The following is a 19,653-nucleotide window of genomic DNA, read 5'->3' as shown; positions in this document are numbered from 1 at the left end:
TTTCTGAAAGAAAACTATATTAATATTTGAAGTTGAGAAAATTGCAGGGTAATGTAGTAAGGGCATTATTGTGTGATTAATAGGCTAGCTGTACTAAAGAGATTGATCCATTTCCTTTGTTGCTTGTTTCAATGATTTCACCTTTCAAGTTTGTTGAATGTCTGGAATTTTTTGAAAGTGGGGGCACTTTTGAAATATACTGTTGTGTCAGTAAAATGGCAGCAAGCTTAAGCTCAGTTTAGAATAATGATCAAATAATCTTTATTTGTGATGTAGGTTGAAAGATAAATGTTAGCCAGGATACTGGGGGAAGCTGCCCTGATCGTCATCAATTGGTGAGATGGGAAATTTCATGCCCACCTGTACTACAGGTTGTCTCCAACAGCCTCTTAATTAAAGTTGCTTTTTCTGTCCTCACCAACTTGTGACAGTTGGAAGAAAACTGGCAGGAGAGAAAATGTTTCTCACTCTAAGTAATCCCTAAAGAAAACCAGCTGAAGAGATTTACATCTTAATTAAATATCTTATGGGAATCAGAGAAAGTTCCAGAAATTAGCATTTCCCATCTCCCTCAAAAGCTCTTAAAGTTGAACCGTTAACTTAATCTCAAAGATTTAGGTTAACTTTCCTTCTTAACTTTTCCTCTCATAATACCACTGCAGAATTGTGTCCAGTCTGTGTATGAATGTCTGTGTGTTTGGGATTCAGGGGATAGAGTTTAGTTCTGTGTATGAGCTCAGTTGACGACCAGTTTTGCAACTTAAAGAATAAGCTGGTTGAGAATAAATTAGTTTGTTTTGAGTTTATTGAAAGGGCTGATAAAAGTCTCTTGCTCTTGTTAATTGTGATTAAAAAGAAAGAAATTGATCAGTTTTGGTGACTGAATAAGACATTTACACACTTGGTATGGTATGTGGAGTAATGGGACTTGTCTGCACTTCTCATTAGACTTGGAAAACCACAAACAGTGCTGCACTCCATTCACTTTGTACTGGAGTTCCACCCATGTGGATGGGTTCAGATCTCTAGATTTTGAGACAGGAATATGACTGACTCAGTGTGGTTGACCTTTTGTTTCTGCTGTTTTACAGTGTGTACTTGAAAAATTGGTGTCATGACTACTGCCCCTAATTGAACAAAGCCTCACCATCCTGCCCAATCCTCTCCAAGTCAAATGGCTGTCCACATTACGCTTTATTAAGTGGGAGGATGACATCTGTCATTTGTATTACTGCACCACTAGTAGGCAATCCCTCAGCTCCCTTGTCTCTGGAGTTCGGTTCGCTTAATGTCTCGCTCTTTCTGTGTTCTACCTCAAGACACTCCTGTAAGCACCAAAATCTCCTGAAGTAACTCAGTGTCAAACTATGTTTGATATATAAGCTGTGAATCATCTTGAGATGTGTTGCCATATCAAAGGTACTGTACAAATGTAAAATGATGCTACAATGAATCTTATGTTGCAAACTTGCTCCAAAGGATAGAATAATCTGAAAGTTAAAGGGCATCACATAGCAGTCAGAGATTCGGACTGTCCCTTCAGTTCACAGATCAGCCTCAATGAACAGCAGTGAGGAATTAAGAGCAAGTGCGTTTATTAAATTATTAAAACTATAACTATGTACATACAGTGTTCTGACATCACATTCTGCAGTAAAATTCTCATGCATTACCAGGTTACCAGCTGCATTGGCAAGACATCGCATGAGAAACCATTTTCCATTTAAAGACTTCCTGAAAGCAGCACTGGGATGAGGAGATTCTGAATACCATTGCTGGTCAATCTCAGCTGGGGTTGCTCTTTGCTGACCCAGTGTTTCTTGTTGAAAAGTGCACCTCAAGTGAGGATAAAATTAGGAATCCAATCCAAGTCCTAAACGGCGATCTTCAAGCAGGCTGAAGATCATTTCCCTGACTTGATCGAAGGCAGCAATGCAAAGGAAAGCTGCCCTGAGAACAATACAGTGAGGTTTTGGTGATTGGAAAATTGCACAATCAAATAAAAAGGAGGATTTAAGACTGGAGGTAACTGTTGAGTTCAGAGAGGACATTCATCTTCAGTTTGGCTAGCATGCGGTAATTTTCTGGAGTTCTTTTTGCTTAGAGAGAACACAGGAACAAAATAGAGAAGAATTGTCCATCAGCCAAGGGTCTTGGTACCCCATTACTTCGAGGTGACACCCAGGAAGAATTTCATATATTCATAGACAACGTAGCTGATGCTCACAGCAGGGATCACCTTCATGAAGTTGGGGGTAATTCCTCGGTACAGGCCAGACCAGCCTTCACCTTGCACTATCCGGGTAAACTGCTGGATCATGGTGAGCTGGGGCTCATTTTTGATGACAGCTGTGGGATGAAAGTAGAGAATATTTGAGGTTTTTAATTACCCTGCTCCTGCTAACTGTCTTACAGTCTATCCAGCACGCTCTGTTCTCAAGTCTGGTCCCCCTCCCTGCCCCCAACATCCTCTTATGCTGGCCTCCACTCTGCCCCTGCCCTGCTTCCACTCCTGACCCCGCGATCATGTCCCCAACTCCAGTCCTGGGCCCCCTCTCTGGCCCTCATTCCTTATATCCTGAGCTCTTGAACTTTATCAAGCATCTTCTGATATAAGTATTATTGAGTTCATTGTATTGGCAAGGGGATCACAAACCCCAGCTCCCATTTCAGAGTGTCCCACATCCCCATTCTTAGCGTAATACTGCAGGAACCTCTCAATCTAACCTTGTGCTTGCATCCTAGTCCGTACGAGTGCCAGTGGGTAGCTTGCGAGTTGACCACAAGTACTGGAGATGGTGCCACAGGCAAGCAGCACAAAGACTCCAGGATCAGTACTGGAATGGCCGTAGGTTTGTAAGTATTTGTTCTTCACGGTCTGCCATTGAAGAGAAAGAGCTTCATGAATGGGAAGTAGTGCACAGAACTGGAAATGAGACTGAGTTACCCACAGTTTGTGGAAAACAGCAGCTGCCAATTGCTCTGCCACTTCAGGATGTGTTGTCCCACGTTTCATGACAGGCAGATGTAGCTTTTTAAAAACCTGGCTGAATTGGTGGAAGAAACAGATTCAGTCATAACTTTCATCAGGGAATTGGCCAAATACTGGAAAATGAAAGAAATCAAAGCTCTGGGAAAAAGAGGAATGGAGGTGGATGACTCTTTGAAAAGTTAGCACAGCCTTAATGGACAGAATGGCCTTCTATTATTGAAGGCAGAAAAGCAGCTCTTCACCCAGTGGTCATCTTAGCTGGTCAACTGTGAGTTCTCACTACATTCCTCATTCTCCACAGATACTCGTGCCCTTTTTAAAGGATTAGTGTCTCTGCTGAAATGTCATCTGTGGGTGTCAGCAAACCTCCATTAAAACCCAGGCAGTGTGGACAAGATCACAATGCAGCACGCGCACACCCGAATCAGAAGAAAATATCCGATTCTGGCCCAAGGGACATTCAAGAAAGTTTCACACAAGTCACACAATCACTTTCTTTTTAAGAGTTACCTCATAGACAGCAAGATCAATCCCGGCATAAGGAATGATTCCAATAACATTTGGGATGTATCCTTTGAAAAATGCACGTGGGCCTTCTGTCCTGAGCATCTTCTGGGCACAGTGAAAGATTCCCATATATTGGCCACTCTTTCCAAGACCCATCCTGGTCTTCAGCACCTAAAGGATCAAAGGTTGGTCGTGAGGATGAGGGGTTCCTTGTTAAGTGAAGATAACAGAGCTTTCAGGGTTAGGGAGACATTTAGGAGGAATAAGGAGAGAAAGAACTTGCATTCTTACAGTACTATTCATACCCTCAAGTTATCCCAAAGTGTTTTTCAACCAGTGAAATACTTTGTGAAGTGGAGCTGTTGTGATGTAGAGGTAGTTCTTAGTATAGCTCTCATACTCGGTAATGTATTAAATAAGCGAATAATTACTTGAGTGATGTCAGTTGAATATTAAATATTCGCCAGGATATCAGGGAGAATCTCTTGCTCGTCCCTGAAATACTGCCGTGGGCTCTTTTATCCTGAGAGGTTGGAGATAGTGGTGCAGTAATCCTGAAATCTCTCACAGCCCCTGATGGAATTTAAATCCAATTCATAAATCTGGGATATTAAGATAATCACAGCCATGGCAACTGTAAAAACCCCTCTGATTCATTAACGTCCTTAAGGGACATTACCTGGTCTGGCCTATGTGTGGTTGACTCTTAACTGCCTTCTGAAATGGTCCCAACAAGTCATTCACTTCCAAGGGTAATTAGGATGGCAATAATTACTAGTTTTGTCAGTGACACCCACATCCCTTGAAAGAATGAAAAGTAAATGACCTGAGAGAACGTGGGACTTTGTTTCAGTATCATATCTGAGAGGTAAGAATGGTGTTTGACTGCAAAATGTTTGCAGATTAATTGATGAGTATCCTGGCTCATTAAATCCCAGCATCCTTAACTCTATTTCACCAGGAAAATTCATGACTGGTGTTGAGGACAATTGAGGAATAATTTGATTTTTAGTCTTGTCTCTTCATCCTGAATCCTTTAGTTGGGTTTTCTTCGAGCGTTCAGAAGAAATGTAACTGACTTTAATACACATTCAATTAAAGTTAAATTTTTATGATTGTGCACTTTTGTACTTGCATCATTTACCTATATGTAATTTTTTTTAATGCAATGTACTCAAAATTCTTTGCAAGCTCGATGAAGTGAAACCGCTGTTGAAATATTTGAATATGTTTCGGAAGCTATTGTTAGTTAAGATCCAATTGAGAAATGATCTGATTGAATGAAGACAGGACACAGTCAAAGGGCTGAGCAGCCTTCTCCTGTGTGGTTGAGGTTAGGCCTTTTGTTAGTCTGAAGTCTGTCGATCAGGTGACAGTACCTTCTACCTTGTCTAGTTCAGACTGCGACTGGATTGTGCTAGTAAATGGAATATACCGGTTGGTGAGCAGCATTCTTTTAGCAAGGAAATGAGTGCATTAGCTGCTGCTTTCTTGGGTTCACTCATGATCATTCCTCTCACAAAGTGATCGAAACATCTTTCCATAATGGGAATCGAATACATTGACCAAATTCTGAGCAGCACTTTAACCAGTGTCTTTCCCAACACCTCACAAGGTTGCTCAACAAATCTTAGGTACCTGTCATCTTGGGAACTATTTACAGAGAGTGAAGTATGCATTTGGATCAGGGTATGGTCGCACATGCTGATTGGTGCTGTTTGTGAAATACTGGTCCGTGGGAATGCTGCTATCCTATTGCTGGGTGTGTGTGATGGAGACACAGAAAGCTGCAGTTACTGATCGATAAGCAATCACACAAGCATAAAGAGGTTTTTCAGCCCATCTAGCCTATGCCGCTGCCCATCCTTGAATCAATGTGCACACTGTAGGTCCCGAATTGTCTTGTCTCAGCAAAATCTATCAGTCTCCAATTTTACATTATTGATTAAATCAACATCTATTTAGATTAGATTAGATTACGCTTTGGCCCAACAAGTCCACACCGACCCGCCGAAGCGCAACCCACCCATTCCACTACATTTACCCCTTACCTAACACTACGGGCAATTCACCTGACCTGCATATCTTTGGACTGTGGGAGGAAACCGGAGCACCCGGAGGAAACCCACGCAGACACGGGGGAGAACGTGCAAACTCCACACACTCAGTCACCTGAGGCGGGAATTGAACCTGGGTCTCTGGCGCTGTGAGGCAGCAGTGCTAACCACTGTGCCACCATGCCGGGCACTTATTACTGTCAGGGACATTTCCGCACTCTGCATGTAAAAATGTTTATTAGCTTCTCTCCAGAATAACCTGGCACTCATTTTCAATTGATGAGTTGTGTGATAAGTTCTCCCCATTATTGGAAAGAAAAATCTTCACAACTGCCCCATTAATTCCTTTCAAAACTCTAGAATCATTAACAAGGGTGTGGCCGGGAATAGAGGCTCTGAGGTATAAAAATCAACTGGAAAGACTGGGACTCTTTTCACTGGAGTGTCGGAGGTTGTGGGGTGAACTTACTGAGGTTTATAAAATCATGAGGTGCATAGATAAGGTGACTGACAAGGGTCTTTTCCCTACAGTTGGGGAGTTCAAAACCAGCAGGCATATTTTTAAGGTGAGAGAAGAAAGATTTGGAAAGGATATAAGGGGTGATATTTTTACACTGAGTGGTTTGTGTGCAGAAGGAACCAACAGAGAAAGTGGTGGAAACAGATACAGTTAGAATGTTTAAAAGACATGTTCATGAATAGGAAAGATTTGGAGGGATATGGGCCAAGCGCAGTCTGGTGGGACTAGTTTAGTTTGGGAACATGGTTGGCATGGATCGGTTGGACCGAAGGGTGTCTTTCTGTGCTGTATGACTCGATGAAACAGCCTCTATACTCTTGGGGATAGAGAATCCTCCTGATAACTCTGAGTGCTCATGCTGACTGTAGGTGATACACAAACTGCTTACCTCCATCGGATAGATCAGAGTCTGGCTGGTGACACCAGCAAGTGAACCTGCCACAAAGCGTTCGTGCACCTCGAGTGTGGAGTGTGAGGTCGTAAATAACTTTTTATACTGTTCAGGAATTTAAAAAAGAAAGTTTTAGCCACGAGGTATCATCACATACCTTTTTAATTACAAGCCTGATCATTGCGAAACACAGGGCTGCAGGAGAGGGGCATGATTGACAGAACTTTCAAAAACTCGATAGAAGCATGACGGGCCGAATGAGCTTCACCTGAAAGTGCAGACAGACCCTCGATTTAACCTTACCTCAGAAGACCAACACCTTGGACAGTGCAGAACAACTCAGCACTGACCCTCCGACAATGCGGCGCTCCCTCAGCACTGACCCTCCGACAGTGCGGCGCTCCCTCAGCACTGACCCTCCGACAGCGCAACATGCCCTCAGTACTAACTCCAATGGAATTGTCCTCTTTGACTTTGTTGGTGTATTTTGGAAAGCAGCATAAAGATCCTGGGTTTAGCTCTGTGGTCTGTAATGTGTTAGCTATTCAGAATTAGGCACCAACAGCAACATTAAATGAAACTCCGTTCCCTCAGAAATGGAGGAGTGAGGATTTTCCTGCTGATACTGAAGGTTCAAATGATATGCCTTCTGGCTGGTGGGACTGTCAAGTGACCCACTCAGTCAATTTTCTACCTTCATATTCACAAAATCCATAGATGCATGCTGAACCTTGTGAGCTGTTGGCAGTTGTGAAATTATCCTAATGAGAGTTAGCAGCTCCAGATGAGGAGGGAATTAATCACTTTCGTGTATATATAAGGATGTGATGAAACTTGAAAGGGTTCAGAAAAGATTTGCAAGGATGTTGCCAGGCTTGGAGGATTTGAGCTATCGGGAAAGGCTGAACAGGCTGGGGTTGTTTTCCCTGGAGCATCGGAGGCTGAGGGGTGACCTTATGGAGGTTTATAAAATCATGAGGGACATGGATAGGATAATGAGAGAAAGTCCTTTCCCTGGGGTGGGGGAGTACAGAATGAGAGGGCATAGGTTTAGGATGAGAGGGGAAAGATATAAAAGGGACATGAAGGCAACGTTTTCACACTGAGATTGGAGCATGCATGGAATGAGCTGCCAGAGGAAGTGGTGGAGGCTGGTACAATTATAATATTTAAAAGGCATCTGGATGGACATATGAATAAGAAGGGTTTGGAGGGATATGGGCCAGGTGCTGGCAAATGGGACTAGATTGGGTTGGGATATCTGATCGGCATGGATGAGTTGGACCGAAGGGTCTGTTTCCATGCTGTACATCTCTATGACTCTGTATCCTTCCGTGCTATGCTGTTGATCACACCAGGAGTGGGGACCTGTCACAGCTTGACTGCAGGGAAACACAGGCCAGCTCTCTGTACGTCATCCCGACTCATGAGTAACATCATTTTGGGATGGTAGAATTTCCCAATTGGAGTAGGAGGGATGCGAGGGCCAGCAGGGAATGCAGAGGAGAGGTGCTGCAAAGTTCAGTGGATCAGCCAGGGTCTGTTGGGGAAAGTTGGGTGGGTGAGGAGGGTTTGCTCCAGTAGCTGTCCAGTCTTCATCTGCATCACAGTTAAACCTTTTGACTATCTCATAAACCGACCATGGAGAAAACCTTTGTTGATGTGCAGGAAAAAAAGTGTCTTTGGTAGTGTGTGAGCTCTCTCAGGGAGTGACTACAGTTCCCCATGTTGTTTTTCAGTCTTGAGAGAGTGAGCTCAGAGGAGCTGGTTTGTGTGTACTGGTAATCCAGGGAATGCTAGTCTGATTGACAGTTTAAATTCTGTGTCAAGAACCTGGACATGAAAAGCAGTGTGTGACCTGTGAAAGTGACCACAACAGCACAAAGGTCTTTACGCAGTTGCACAGGGATTGATTGAGGTGAAGAGCAAAGATTTCTTTGAGAGTGAGCTCAATAAACACTTGAAGGAATTTGGAGAATTGGAGGAGGACCTTGTGGAGCATTGTTTGGATGGGTCAGGATGATAGCTCTGGGCTGTATATCCATTGTGGAGCATTGTTTGGATGGGTCAGGATGATAGCTCTGGGCTGGACATCCATTGTGGAGCATTGTTTGGATGGGTCAGGATGATAGCTCTGGGCTGTACATCCATTGTGGAGCATTGTTTGGATGGGTCAGGATGATAGCTCTGGGCTGTACATCCATTGTGGAGTATTGTTTGGATGGGTCAGGATGATAGCTCTGGGCTGTACATCCATTATGGAGCATTGTTTGGATGGGTCAGGATGATAGCTCTGGGCTGGACATCCATTATGGAGCATTGTTTGGATGGGTCAGGATGATAGCTCTGGGCTGTACATCCATTATGGAGCATTGTTTGGATGGGTCAGGATGATAGCTCTGGGCTGGACATCCATTGTGGAGCATTGTTTGGATGGGTCAGGATGATAGCTCTGGGCTGTACATCCATTATGGAGCATTGTTTGGATGGGTCAGGATGATAGCTCTGGGCTGTACATCCATTATGGAGCATTGTTTGGATGGGTCAGGATGATAGCTCTGGGCTGTACATCCATTATGGAGCATTGTTTGGATGGGTCAGGATGATAGCTCTGGGCTGTACATCCATTATGGAGCATTGTTTGGATGGGTCAGGATGATAGCTCTGGGCTGTACATTCATTGTGGAGCATTGTTTGGATGGGTCAGGATGATAGCTCTGGGGTGTACATCCATTATGGAGCATTGTTTGGATGGGTCAGGATGATAGCTCTGGGCTGTACATCCATTATGGAGCATTGTTTGGATGGGTCAGGATGATAGCTCTGGGGTGTACATCCATTGTGGAGCATTGTTTGGATGGGTCAGGATGATAGCTCTGGGCTGTTCATTCATTGTGGAGCATTGTTTGGATGGGTCAGGATGATAGCTCTGGGCTGTTCATTCATTGTGGAGCATTGTTTGGATGGGTCAGGATGATAGCTCTGGGCTGTTCATTCATTGTGGAGCATTGTTTGGATGGGTCAGGATGATAGCTCTGGGCTGTTCATTCATTGTGGAGCATTGTTTGGATGGGTCAGGATGATAGCTCTGGGCTGTTCATTCATTGTGGAGCATTGTTTGGATGGGTCAGGATGATAGCTCTGGGCTGTACATCCATTATGGAGCATTGTTTGGATGGGTCAGGATGATAGCTCTGGGCTGTTCATTCATTGTGGAGCATTGTTTGGATGGGTCAGGATGATAGCTCTGGGGTGTACATCCATTGTGGAGCATTGTTTGGATGGGTCAGGATGATAGCTCTGGGCTGTACATCCATTATGGAGCATTGTTTGGATGGGTCAGGATGATAGCTCTGGGCTGTTCATTCATTGTGGAGCATTGTTTGGATGGGTCAGGATGATAGCTCTGGGCTGTTCATTCATTGTGGAGCATTGTTTGGATGGGTCAGGATGATAGCTCTGGGCTGTACATCCATTGTGGAGCATTGTTTGGATGGGTCAGGATGATAGCTCTGGGCTGTTCATTCATTGTGGAGCATTGTTTGGATGGGTCAGGATGATAGCTCTGGGCTGTACATCCATTATGGAGCATTGTTTGGATGGGTCAGGATGATAGCTCTGGGCTGTTCATTCATTGTGGAGCATTGTTTGGATGGGTCAGGATGATAGCTCTGGGGTGTACATCCATTGTGGAGCATTGTTTGGATGGGTCAGGATGATAGCTCTGGGCTGTACATCCATTATGGAGCATTGTTTGGATGGGTCAGGATGATAGCTCTGGGCTGTTCATTCATTGTGGAGCATTGTTTGGATGGGTCAGGATGATAGCTCTGGGCTGTTCATTCATTGTGGAGCATTGTTTGGATGGGTCAGGATGATAGCTCTGGGCTGTACATCCATTGTGGAGCATTGTTTGGATGGGTCAGGATGATAGCTCTGGGCTGTTCATTCATTGTGGAGCATTGTTTGGATGGGTCAGGATGATAGCTCTGGGCTGTACATCCATTGCCCTGGTGTGGAAAGTTGCAGCTGAGACTGTTTATGCTCAGATGTATGGAGAGGGACTGAAACGACAGCCTTCGGGCTCTAAGGTGTGGCTCAGTGCGAAACTGTTTGCATTTGAAAGTCCGCCTGGGACACTGGAATGAGCCTGGTATAGCCTGATGATATTTGGATTGCACGTAATGCACAAACAAAGCTAGGAATGTTGCCCTTGAGGTGAAAACTCTGGCAATGGCCCTCTCCTTTCCTCAGTACCTGCTCGTAAGCCATAAACTTGATGCCTGTCTCTGGGGTGATTTTCAGGACATTAACTCCATTCCCTCGCCACAGAGATGAGAAACCTCCTTCTCTCACCATCATCATCCACACGCCAGGCATGTTTAACTTCTGCTTGGCTGCAAAGACCTGGAGGGAAGAAGAATGAATATCAGTGAATTTCAACCGTTGCCTCATTTGGGCTGGATTGGCTCAAACACAATGGACACCGATGGTGAGTTACCCATTCTGAAGTGACACCAAGTGTTTCTCCAGAGGGAGAGGACCAAGCTAAGGAGCTGGGTCACTAGATCCAGATCACTCTCACTAGTTGCTGTCAGCGACGGTGTGGACTTTACCTGCATGTAGATTTTAAGTCGGTCCAGGGGAGCAGTGCAGGTGCGTGACACTGCACCTGCCATAGCTCCTGCCAGGAGCTGCCTCCACCACGAGCCAGTCTTCCTCTCGCTCTCTGAGAACTCATCCACAATAGTCAGGGACTCCCCAATGTCCATGAACTGTAAATCAAAGGGAGCAGAGTTTAAGACCAGGACAACATTTTCAAAGGGGAATTTGTTTTTCTCTCTCTGAGACTGCCTTGGAAAGCTCACAGGTCATAGCCAAGGAAATTAACCCAGTGCCGGGTTTAAGTCTGTAATTGCCTCTCGAGGTTGGAGTCAATGGCAGTTGTCTGTACAGAAATCAATGTTTGGTGGAGAATATGAAGACGTATGGAAGCAAAATAAGGAGCTGGAGGTAACAGCAAAGCAGGACAGACTTTAAGGGCTGAATGGTCTTGTCCGATTCTGGGAACAGTGTGAATCTTGCTAATGAATATGATCAGCTGATCAGAAACACACCCTGCCCTGTCTTCACACACACTTTGTGACTTCACAGTGAAAGGATCGTTGCACAGCTAACAGGCCTCAGCTCGCTGAGGAAGGGTGATTTGATCACTGCAGGGGAACCTGAGTGATTACTGGACAAAGAGAGATCAACGAGTTCACCTTCCACCTCCCTGCTCATCACAGCATGTGGCGCCATTAACCAATCACAGCAACTCTTCTCTGTCAACAAATACACAACAGAGTCAGATATGGTGAGGAAAACCCCAGTGATGGAGAGATTTGGAATGGTCTTTGTTTGTCTTTTAAAAAATGCTCAGTTCACCACACAGCACTTCCCAATTTAATCATAAACTGGATCCTAACAGGTTCCGTCATCTCCCCCGATTATCCATTGATTGTTGTGCAAGAACAATGCCAACATGACGCCCAGAGCCGAAGATGTGAAGGCTCCCATCTTAATGAATCCTGAACAAGATGTTTAATTTTTAATCACATGTTGACCTCACGCCCTTTATGCCCTCACACCAATCAAAATACAGGATGGCTGATGCTGAGACATTCCCCCCCCACCACAGCCAGACGATGTGATTAACCAATACAGGGCCTGTTTGTGATGACTGATAAAGTGATCTTGCCTATTTCATTTACTGTGTATAAGAAAGATGACAGTCAGCACTCCAAGGTATAGTCAGTGTTCCCAGCACAGAGCCAGTGCTCTGAATAAACACAATGCTCTAAGACTGGAGCCAGTGCTCTGAGTGGAATTTGTGCTGCCAGCATGGAGCCAGTAATCTTGGAATGGAATCTGTGGGATTCAGGAAATTGCTGGATGGACACATCAATGGGAGGATGGATATGGATCATGTGAATTAGTTTGGCAACTTGATTACACGGAACATATGACCCAAAAGCAAGCCAACCAGTCCATGCTTATGTTTCCATGCCCCTTGGGCATCCTCTAGCATTCGCTCATCTAAATCTCCCATTGTATTCTTCTACTCCCTTCTCCTCATCTCCTGGTAGAGTTTCCCTTAAATATATCAATAAGCTTCTCCTGAATTCCCAATCAGATTTTTTAATTGCTATGGTCTAATGATGGCTTTGAGTTTACTTTTCTCACACAATGAAACATTCCCTCTATTATCTACACTGAGTACAGCATTTGGGGCTAAAGGGATCAAAGGGTATGGGGAAAAGGAGGAACAGGCCATTGAGTTGACCAGCCACGATCATACTGACAGGCAGAGCAGGCTCGAACAACCAAATGGTCAACCCCTGTTCCAATCTGCCATGTTATGTCAAAATCTTTCATTGTTTTAAAGGGCCTGGATTAGGTCTCCCTTTGTCCTTCAAGAGGAAAGACCCAGCCCTTGTCAAACCTTTCGTGATGGATATTTCTGGCAGTCAATGCACTGTGGAACTGTTTAATTTGATGAGATTTCTTGTTGTCATGTGCTGAGATACAGTGAAAAGTGTTGTTTGCGATTCTGGCAGATAGTACCATACAAAATGCTTCAGGGTAGCAGAACAGAGTGCAGAATACAGTGTTAGAGCCACAGAGAGGGTGCAGAGAGAGAGAAAGAGCAAGACCAACATTAACATTTGAGAGATTCTGATAACAGTGGGGAAGAAGCTGTTCTTGAATCTGTTCACACTGTTTATAGGCTGTCTCTCGGCTAAGTATAATCTATCTATGGGCCGAGTATAATCTGCCAAATCTATAAGTTGTGTATAGGCTGTGTATAAGCTGTGGATAGGCTTACCGTTGAATGTTTCCAATGTTCAACAATCTGCTCCATGTTGGTTAATGGATTGAAGATGAAATGGTCTCGAAATTCATTCCAGTCGACAGTGATTGTCCCGTCTTTATCCATGCTGAGTGAGGCAGAGGAGAATCATTGTGAAAGCTGAGGTTAATCTTCTGCCCTCGCCCCAGTTCCTGGCCCTGCAGGACTTTCCCAAAACATGTTCCACAGACAGCTCCTGCTCCAAACCAGTGCCTCTGCTCCATGCTCAAGGTTTCAGTTGACCTTGTTGCGAATTGAAGAACTCATCCAGTTCACTGACCTGTCACTATTTCCTGGATCTCCGTGGATCTAATGTGAAAGTGAAGGCACCTGCTGGACCTCTCCCCCTTGTATAAGCATTCACTGCTCCCTCCTCTAATATCCCAATTCGTACTCGCCAGCCCACACCTAGCCTCCCCAACCCTCAACTCCCCTCCTCCAACATGCTCATTCACTTGCACTCTATCCCCTTATTTTATCCTCCCCCTGCCCCAGCCCCTGCCCCAGTCTCCCAGCCCCTGCCCCAGTCTTCCAGCCCCTGCCTCAACACTCCTGGTCCAAGGGCATGCATCTCGCTGTGTCTTAGGTCAGAGATGCATGTCCCACTCCAGAGACCTGAACTTTAAACCCAGGCTGAGACTCCGGTGCTGTTAGAAGGTCAGTACTGTCAGAGCACCAGATTGAGAGAGGGTCACTATTAGGGAACGCTGCACTGATGGAGGGTCAGTGTTGAGGGAGTGCTGTACTGTCTAACGTGTTAGTTTTCAGCCAAGGTGTGAAACGCTTTGAAAGGGTGAGATGAATTTTCCCATATTTATTGTATGAAACAGCAGGGTTTGTCAGTGTGGTTTTAGATCTATGTTATGCAGTACGTGCTGCCATTCCCACACATGACGTATAGCCACTTGTGGAGTGGTTCGACTGGAAAAGCAGCAGAAGGAATGTTCTTGCACGCACAGTGTCTCACCTTTGCAAGATCCTCTCTGCTTGTTTCAGTGTGATCGTGATTCCAAGGGTTGAGAGTGTGTGCTGAACTTCATAGGCATCGATCTGACCTGATTCAAGATGCAAAGACAAAAATCAACAGAGAGGCAGACCAGAGTCAGACTAGACAATGTCAAAGAGTCTCAGAGACCTTTCAGGTGTTTATCTGTCAAGGGCTCTATTGTGTCTCCCTGAACTGCTCAACTGGAGATTCCATGACTGACACACTTTGTCCCATCAAGGACTGGGAGGCCATTTGGCCCATTTTAGTTTTGGGCATTACCATATCGAACTGAATCAGAAGGCACACAATACCAGGTTATAGTCCAACAGATTTATTTGAAATCACAAGCTTTCGGAGCACTGCTCCTTCTTCAGGGGAGTGGAGGGAAGCGCACAAGCACAGAATTTATAGGCAGAGATCATTGCAAGATAATTCCAGGGAATTAAGAACGTGAAAAGATAATACTAATGGTGTGAGTGGAGTGTCGACAGGCTGAATAACAAGTCTTTTCAGGTGATCAAACTGTCAAACGGTGTGAGTAAAGTGTCAACAGCTCTACAGCAAACAAAGGAATGATCTATGATCGATGATCTGATTGATTAAGGTCGAGAGGTAATTACAAAAAATCAAAACCAATTCACTTTGCCTGACGAAGGAGCAGCGCTCCAAAAGCTTGTGATTTTAAATAAACCTGTTGGACTGTAACCTGGTGTCGTGTACCTTCTGAATTTGTACACCCCAGTCCAACACTTACACCTTCACACCATGGCTAATCAGACTGAATTAGGAAGATTTCCCAGCTCTCATTTTGAGTTTCTTCCAACTGTGGGTCAGTTTGTGCTAGTTGAGGAACTGACTTTATCTGGGACTAGGCTGTGTTCCATCTGCTGCCTATTGTTTGCAGGAGTGAGGGACTATTCTTGCGGCTCTGGGACCAATCTGACTGAGTAGTGAATACAAATTGGAATGCTGATCAAACACTGAATTCGATTGTGCCTTCCACCAGCCCCAAAGTGCAGTTACACCAGTGTGTACCATCAACAAGATGCACTACAGCAACCGACCAAAGCACCTCCAACACCCCCTTGTAAACACACAAGCTTGACAACTGAGAGGGCAGTGTCACCATGGGAACACCACCCTGCTCATCGCTATCATCGTCACTGGGTTAAAACCTCGGGGTTTTCTGTGTAACAGCACTGTGTCTCAACCGATACCACACAGTCTGCAGCAGATCGACAGGAAAACCCAGTACTCGACTCTCTGAGAGCAGGCACAAAATGCCAGGACTTAACAGTGACCTGAAAATGAATGTTTAAAAAAGAGTGAGCAGATTCAATTACAATTCTTAAGATTAAATAGATAATTTAACTGGAACTATATGCTGGGGGTCTTGAGGAAGAGTACGGTGGGCAGGGGTTCTTGGCCATGAGGTAACGTCATCCATACCATCATTGTTCTGGTCCAGGCTCTTAAACATCAGCTTGAGTTTTTTCTCATGTTGCCGCAGATACTCGATGAACTCTGCCAGGTCGAGTTGACCGTCGTGATTGGTATCACCGGCTCGGAGGATTTCCTGAAAGAGAAGCATTGAGAGAAGGCAAGATGAAAGTAATGAGTAGCGACTATTATGACCATCACTGAGCAAGGTCGGAGAGAGTTTCACATCAACTCAGTTAGATGGAGGTGCAGCTGTAGTGATTCCAACAAGATCAGCCAGGCGGATCTCCTAAAATAGGAGTTCCCTGATAGGACTAGGTTAACAGCCCCAATCAGGAAGCCCTGGCTGACATATAAACAGAAGGGTCAGGGATTCTGCTCACTGCGTGGGCCTGCTCTGTACTAGCTGAGTCATTGTCATGTACTATGCATGTGTAAATAAAGGGGAACTTGGTGACAGGATACCAACCATTGTGGAGTTATTTCAGCAGTGACGATGGGAGGGTTAATGATAGGACCATGCAAAAGCATCTACGAGCGACAAACAGGCAACTCCATTGGCTTTGTCATTAGAAATGCAGCACGTGGGGCTTATGAGTGAGAGGGTATTCCAATGGAAGTGGACACCATTGGCAGGCCGACTGAGCTTGGGCAACACCACGTGACTCAAAGCAATTACACAGCCTCACTCAGGACATGTCCTGAACAAAGGGACCCAAGATCAGTCCACATCCAAACCCCAAAACAAAGCCAAGCTTTGGCCAAACGGGTTAAAATTTTCTCAAGGATCTGGACCAACAGGCCATTGTAGTTGCTGCCAGGACGTGGACTCGAGACAGTGAAAGAGTCCCGCTCAGCCTGAATTGAGTATGGGAATTCATTGGCTGGTATCCAGGAGAAAGCACACCCTGTAAAGGCCACCTACATATGGTTTGGAACGGTCACATTACTGAACAATATCTAAATCAAAATGAATCAAAATAAATGTCTGGTTCACTGGTCACCCAGTTCTCATGAAAGCAATAGTGGTACGGCTGTATCAGTGATTGTGGAACCAGCCTTTACCAACATTGATTCTGGACTCCAGCCTTTCAGTTTGTGTAAGACCTTGGCCAGGCTGAGAACCTACATTGGGAAGCCCCTGCAGATTAAAGAAACAACTCTGGTTCTGGCCTCTTATGAGAAGTAGCTGGTTCAGTTCCCATTGATTGTAGTGAAGGGCCTGGGCCCAAGCTTGATGGGGCAAAATTGGTTGAGAAAGATTCAACTTGATTGTCTCAACATTTTCATTTAGGAAATGGCTGTCTGAAGTGAAATGCTAATGAAATACTTGGAAATTGTTCAGTGAGGTCTATGGACTATCAAAGGGGCCATGGCCATTTTACATGCTGACCAACAAGCAATTCCACGATTCTGCAAGATTCTGTTGGGTCTGTTGTGCAAAAGTAGAGGCACTGGAAAGGGAAGGAAGCATGACAGTACAGAATCAAACCAGGACAGTCTGCAGGATGGGCAACATCACTTGTACCCATTGGAATCCCAATGGGTTGGTTCACCTTTGTGGGGATTTCAAACAAATGGTGAACCACTTTGCAGAGCTCGATAAACACCCAATCCCTCGCAGGGAGGATTTCTTCACAAAGTTGGCTGGGGAAGGCGGGGGTGCTGTCCTTCATGAAGCTGGGCAGCAGTCATGCATCCCTGCAATTGCGGATAGATGAGGATTCCCAGAGATATACTACAATTAATACCCATAGGGTTTTGTACCAGGACACGAGGCTGCCTTTTGAGGCATGATCAGCCTGTGCCATTTTCCAGCAGACGATGGAGAACACTTTACAAGGTCTACTCCAGGTCACCATTTATCTGAGTGACCTGGTAATAACCGGGATGACCAATAAAGAGCATTTAGAGAACTCGGACATTGTGCCCAAACATTTCTCGAAGGCAGGGGCACACCTTAGGAGGGAACAATGTGTGTTCCGGCGCCCCAACTAACTTATGGAGGGAGAAGGAGAACTTGTTCAAGGTGGGCATCCTTTTGGAAGAGGCTTCGCCGTAAGGATACAGTGAGGAGGGGAAAGTGAGGACTGAAGAGTCAGAGTGGAAAAGTCTGGTGCTGGAAAAGCACAGCAGGTCAGGCAGCATCCGAGGAGCAAGAGGGTTGATGTTTCAGGCATAAGCCTTTCATCAGGAATGGAGAGGGACACCCAATAGTGTCTGCTTCCCGAATGATGCCAAACGAAGATATACCAAGATAGAGAAGGAAGGTTGGATGGTCATCTTTGGTGTGAATAAGTTCCACCAACACCTTTATAGCCGTACATTTGTAATAGGAATGGACCACAAACGCCTGCTAGGTCTGCTTAAAGAGGACAAGGCTGTGCCACCTATAGCTTCAGGCCGAATTCAGCAGTGGACTCTTATTCTGAGTGCTGACAGTTACATGTTGGTACACTGTCCGGGAGGCCAAGTGGCAAATATGGATGCCTAGAGCCACCTCCCTCTGGCAGATACTCGATTGCTAGTACTGCCACTAGAAGAGCGTCCACGCTGCTTTTAAGCTTTCCGGGCACCCTTTCTGTCACCACTGACGATATCAGACTGTAGACACAAAGCAATCCCGCCTTGACAAAACCAAAACAGCTGGCGGTGATTGGGGAAACAAAAGGGCCATCGCAACCAGAACTAATTCCTTTCTGCACCCATCGAGACCATAGAGGATGGCATATTATAATGGGGAGCAAGAGTAATTGTCCTGAACAAAGTTCACCGCCAGCTACTGGCTGATCTCAATTCGGATTATCCAAAGGTTTCCAAAATGAAGATGTCAGCAAGAAGTTATGTCTGGTGGCCAGAATTGGATGCCAACATAACCGTATTGGTGGGGCATTGCCCAGAGTGCCAACAAAGACAAGAATTAATACCAGCAGCTCCCCCACATTCATGAGAATGGACTCTGTTACTCGTCGACTTCACCAATCCTTTCATGGGGTCTATATTCTTAGTCATTGTGGAGTTCATTCAAAATGGTTGGATGTGCAAAGAGCTCATTTGTCAAACATGGGGATGACAACTGAACAGCTGCAAACATCTTTTGCAATACACAGACTCCTGGAGGGTGTTGGTCACAAACCATGGGCCATCGTTTACCTGCAGGGAAGTGAATTATTTTCTAAAGGCATTCAGCATGTAAGGACAACTCCATACTATCCATTGTCCATACAATCTGGTGGAAAGAGCAGTCCAAACTTTGAAGGCAGACTTAAAGACACAGCCAACAGCTTCACTAAATCCCAAATTGGCCCAGTTTCCGTTTGACTATTGGAACACCCCTCATACCACTACAGGGGCTACTCCAGCAGAGTTAACTCTCCACTCGGTTAAATCTGGTCTTCCCAGACCTGTGGGCGGAGGATGAAATGGCATCAGGAACACCAGTGCTGGACACAAGACTCCTCTAGGCAAGAGAAGCCGTTCACTTCAGGGGTCAAAGATTGCTGTAGAAACCACGGGGGTGGCCCGACATGGGTGATAGGCATGGTCGATGTGAGGTCAGGTCCTGGGATGGAAAGAGTGCAGGTAGGAGAGACCGCATGAAAGCGATAATCTTGCAGATGGGGCAGGAGCAAAATGTACCCGACCCCTCACAACATCCAGCAAGGCTGTCAGAATCTGTGGGATCATCCCCCTGTGCTGAGAGTTGAAGAAACCTCACAGTCTGAGACAGACATGTTGGCTGTTACTTGCTGAAGAAGAGGATGAATTTCGGGTGAGACGCTGTGGGGCAACAGGCAGTTAGCATACGGCCATGATCCGGGCCAGAGTTGGAGAAACCAGGCCTGGGACAAAAATTCCCGAGGAGA

The 19,653-nt window shown here is 45.4% G+C and overlaps 1 protein-coding gene across 1 annotated transcript in view; it reads right to left on the bottom strand.

Moving 5' to 3' along the window:
* Nucleotides 1-1,342: 1,342 nt before the first annotated feature.
* LOC122552301 (mitochondrial adenyl nucleotide antiporter SLC25A24-like) overlaps nucleotides 1,343-19,653 on the bottom strand; it is a 104,744-nt gene continuing 86,433 nt past the window's right edge. Inside the window, exons 2-10 of the mRNA XM_087983514.1 lie at nucleotides 15,797-15,923; nucleotides 14,327-14,414; nucleotides 13,336-13,447; nucleotides 11,084-11,242; nucleotides 10,725-10,874; nucleotides 6,465-6,572; nucleotides 3,503-3,670; nucleotides 2,728-2,878; nucleotides 1,343-2,349 (exon numbers count right to left, since the gene is read on the bottom strand). Of these exons, the coding sequence (XP_087839640.1) occupies nucleotides 2,165-2,349; nucleotides 2,728-2,878; nucleotides 3,503-3,670; nucleotides 6,465-6,572; nucleotides 10,725-10,874; nucleotides 11,084-11,242; nucleotides 13,336-13,447; nucleotides 14,327-14,414; nucleotides 15,797-15,923 (1,248 nt within the window). The 3' untranslated portion in view covers nucleotides 1,343-2,164. The remainder of the gene's footprint in view (nucleotides 2,350-2,727; nucleotides 2,879-3,502; nucleotides 3,671-6,464; nucleotides 6,573-10,724; nucleotides 10,875-11,083; nucleotides 11,243-13,335; nucleotides 13,448-14,326; nucleotides 14,415-15,796; nucleotides 15,924-19,653) is intronic.

This window comes from Chiloscyllium plagiosum, unplaced genomic scaffold (assembly GCF_037043375.1).
Source record: "Chiloscyllium plagiosum isolate Xiang-an unplaced genomic scaffold, Cpla_swu_hap1 HiC_scaffold_45, whole genome shotgun sequence".
Taxonomy (NCBI): Eukaryota; Metazoa; Chordata; class Chondrichthyes; order Orectolobiformes; family Hemiscylliidae; genus Chiloscyllium; species Chiloscyllium plagiosum.
This window is presented reverse-complemented; position numbering and strand designations above follow the sequence as displayed.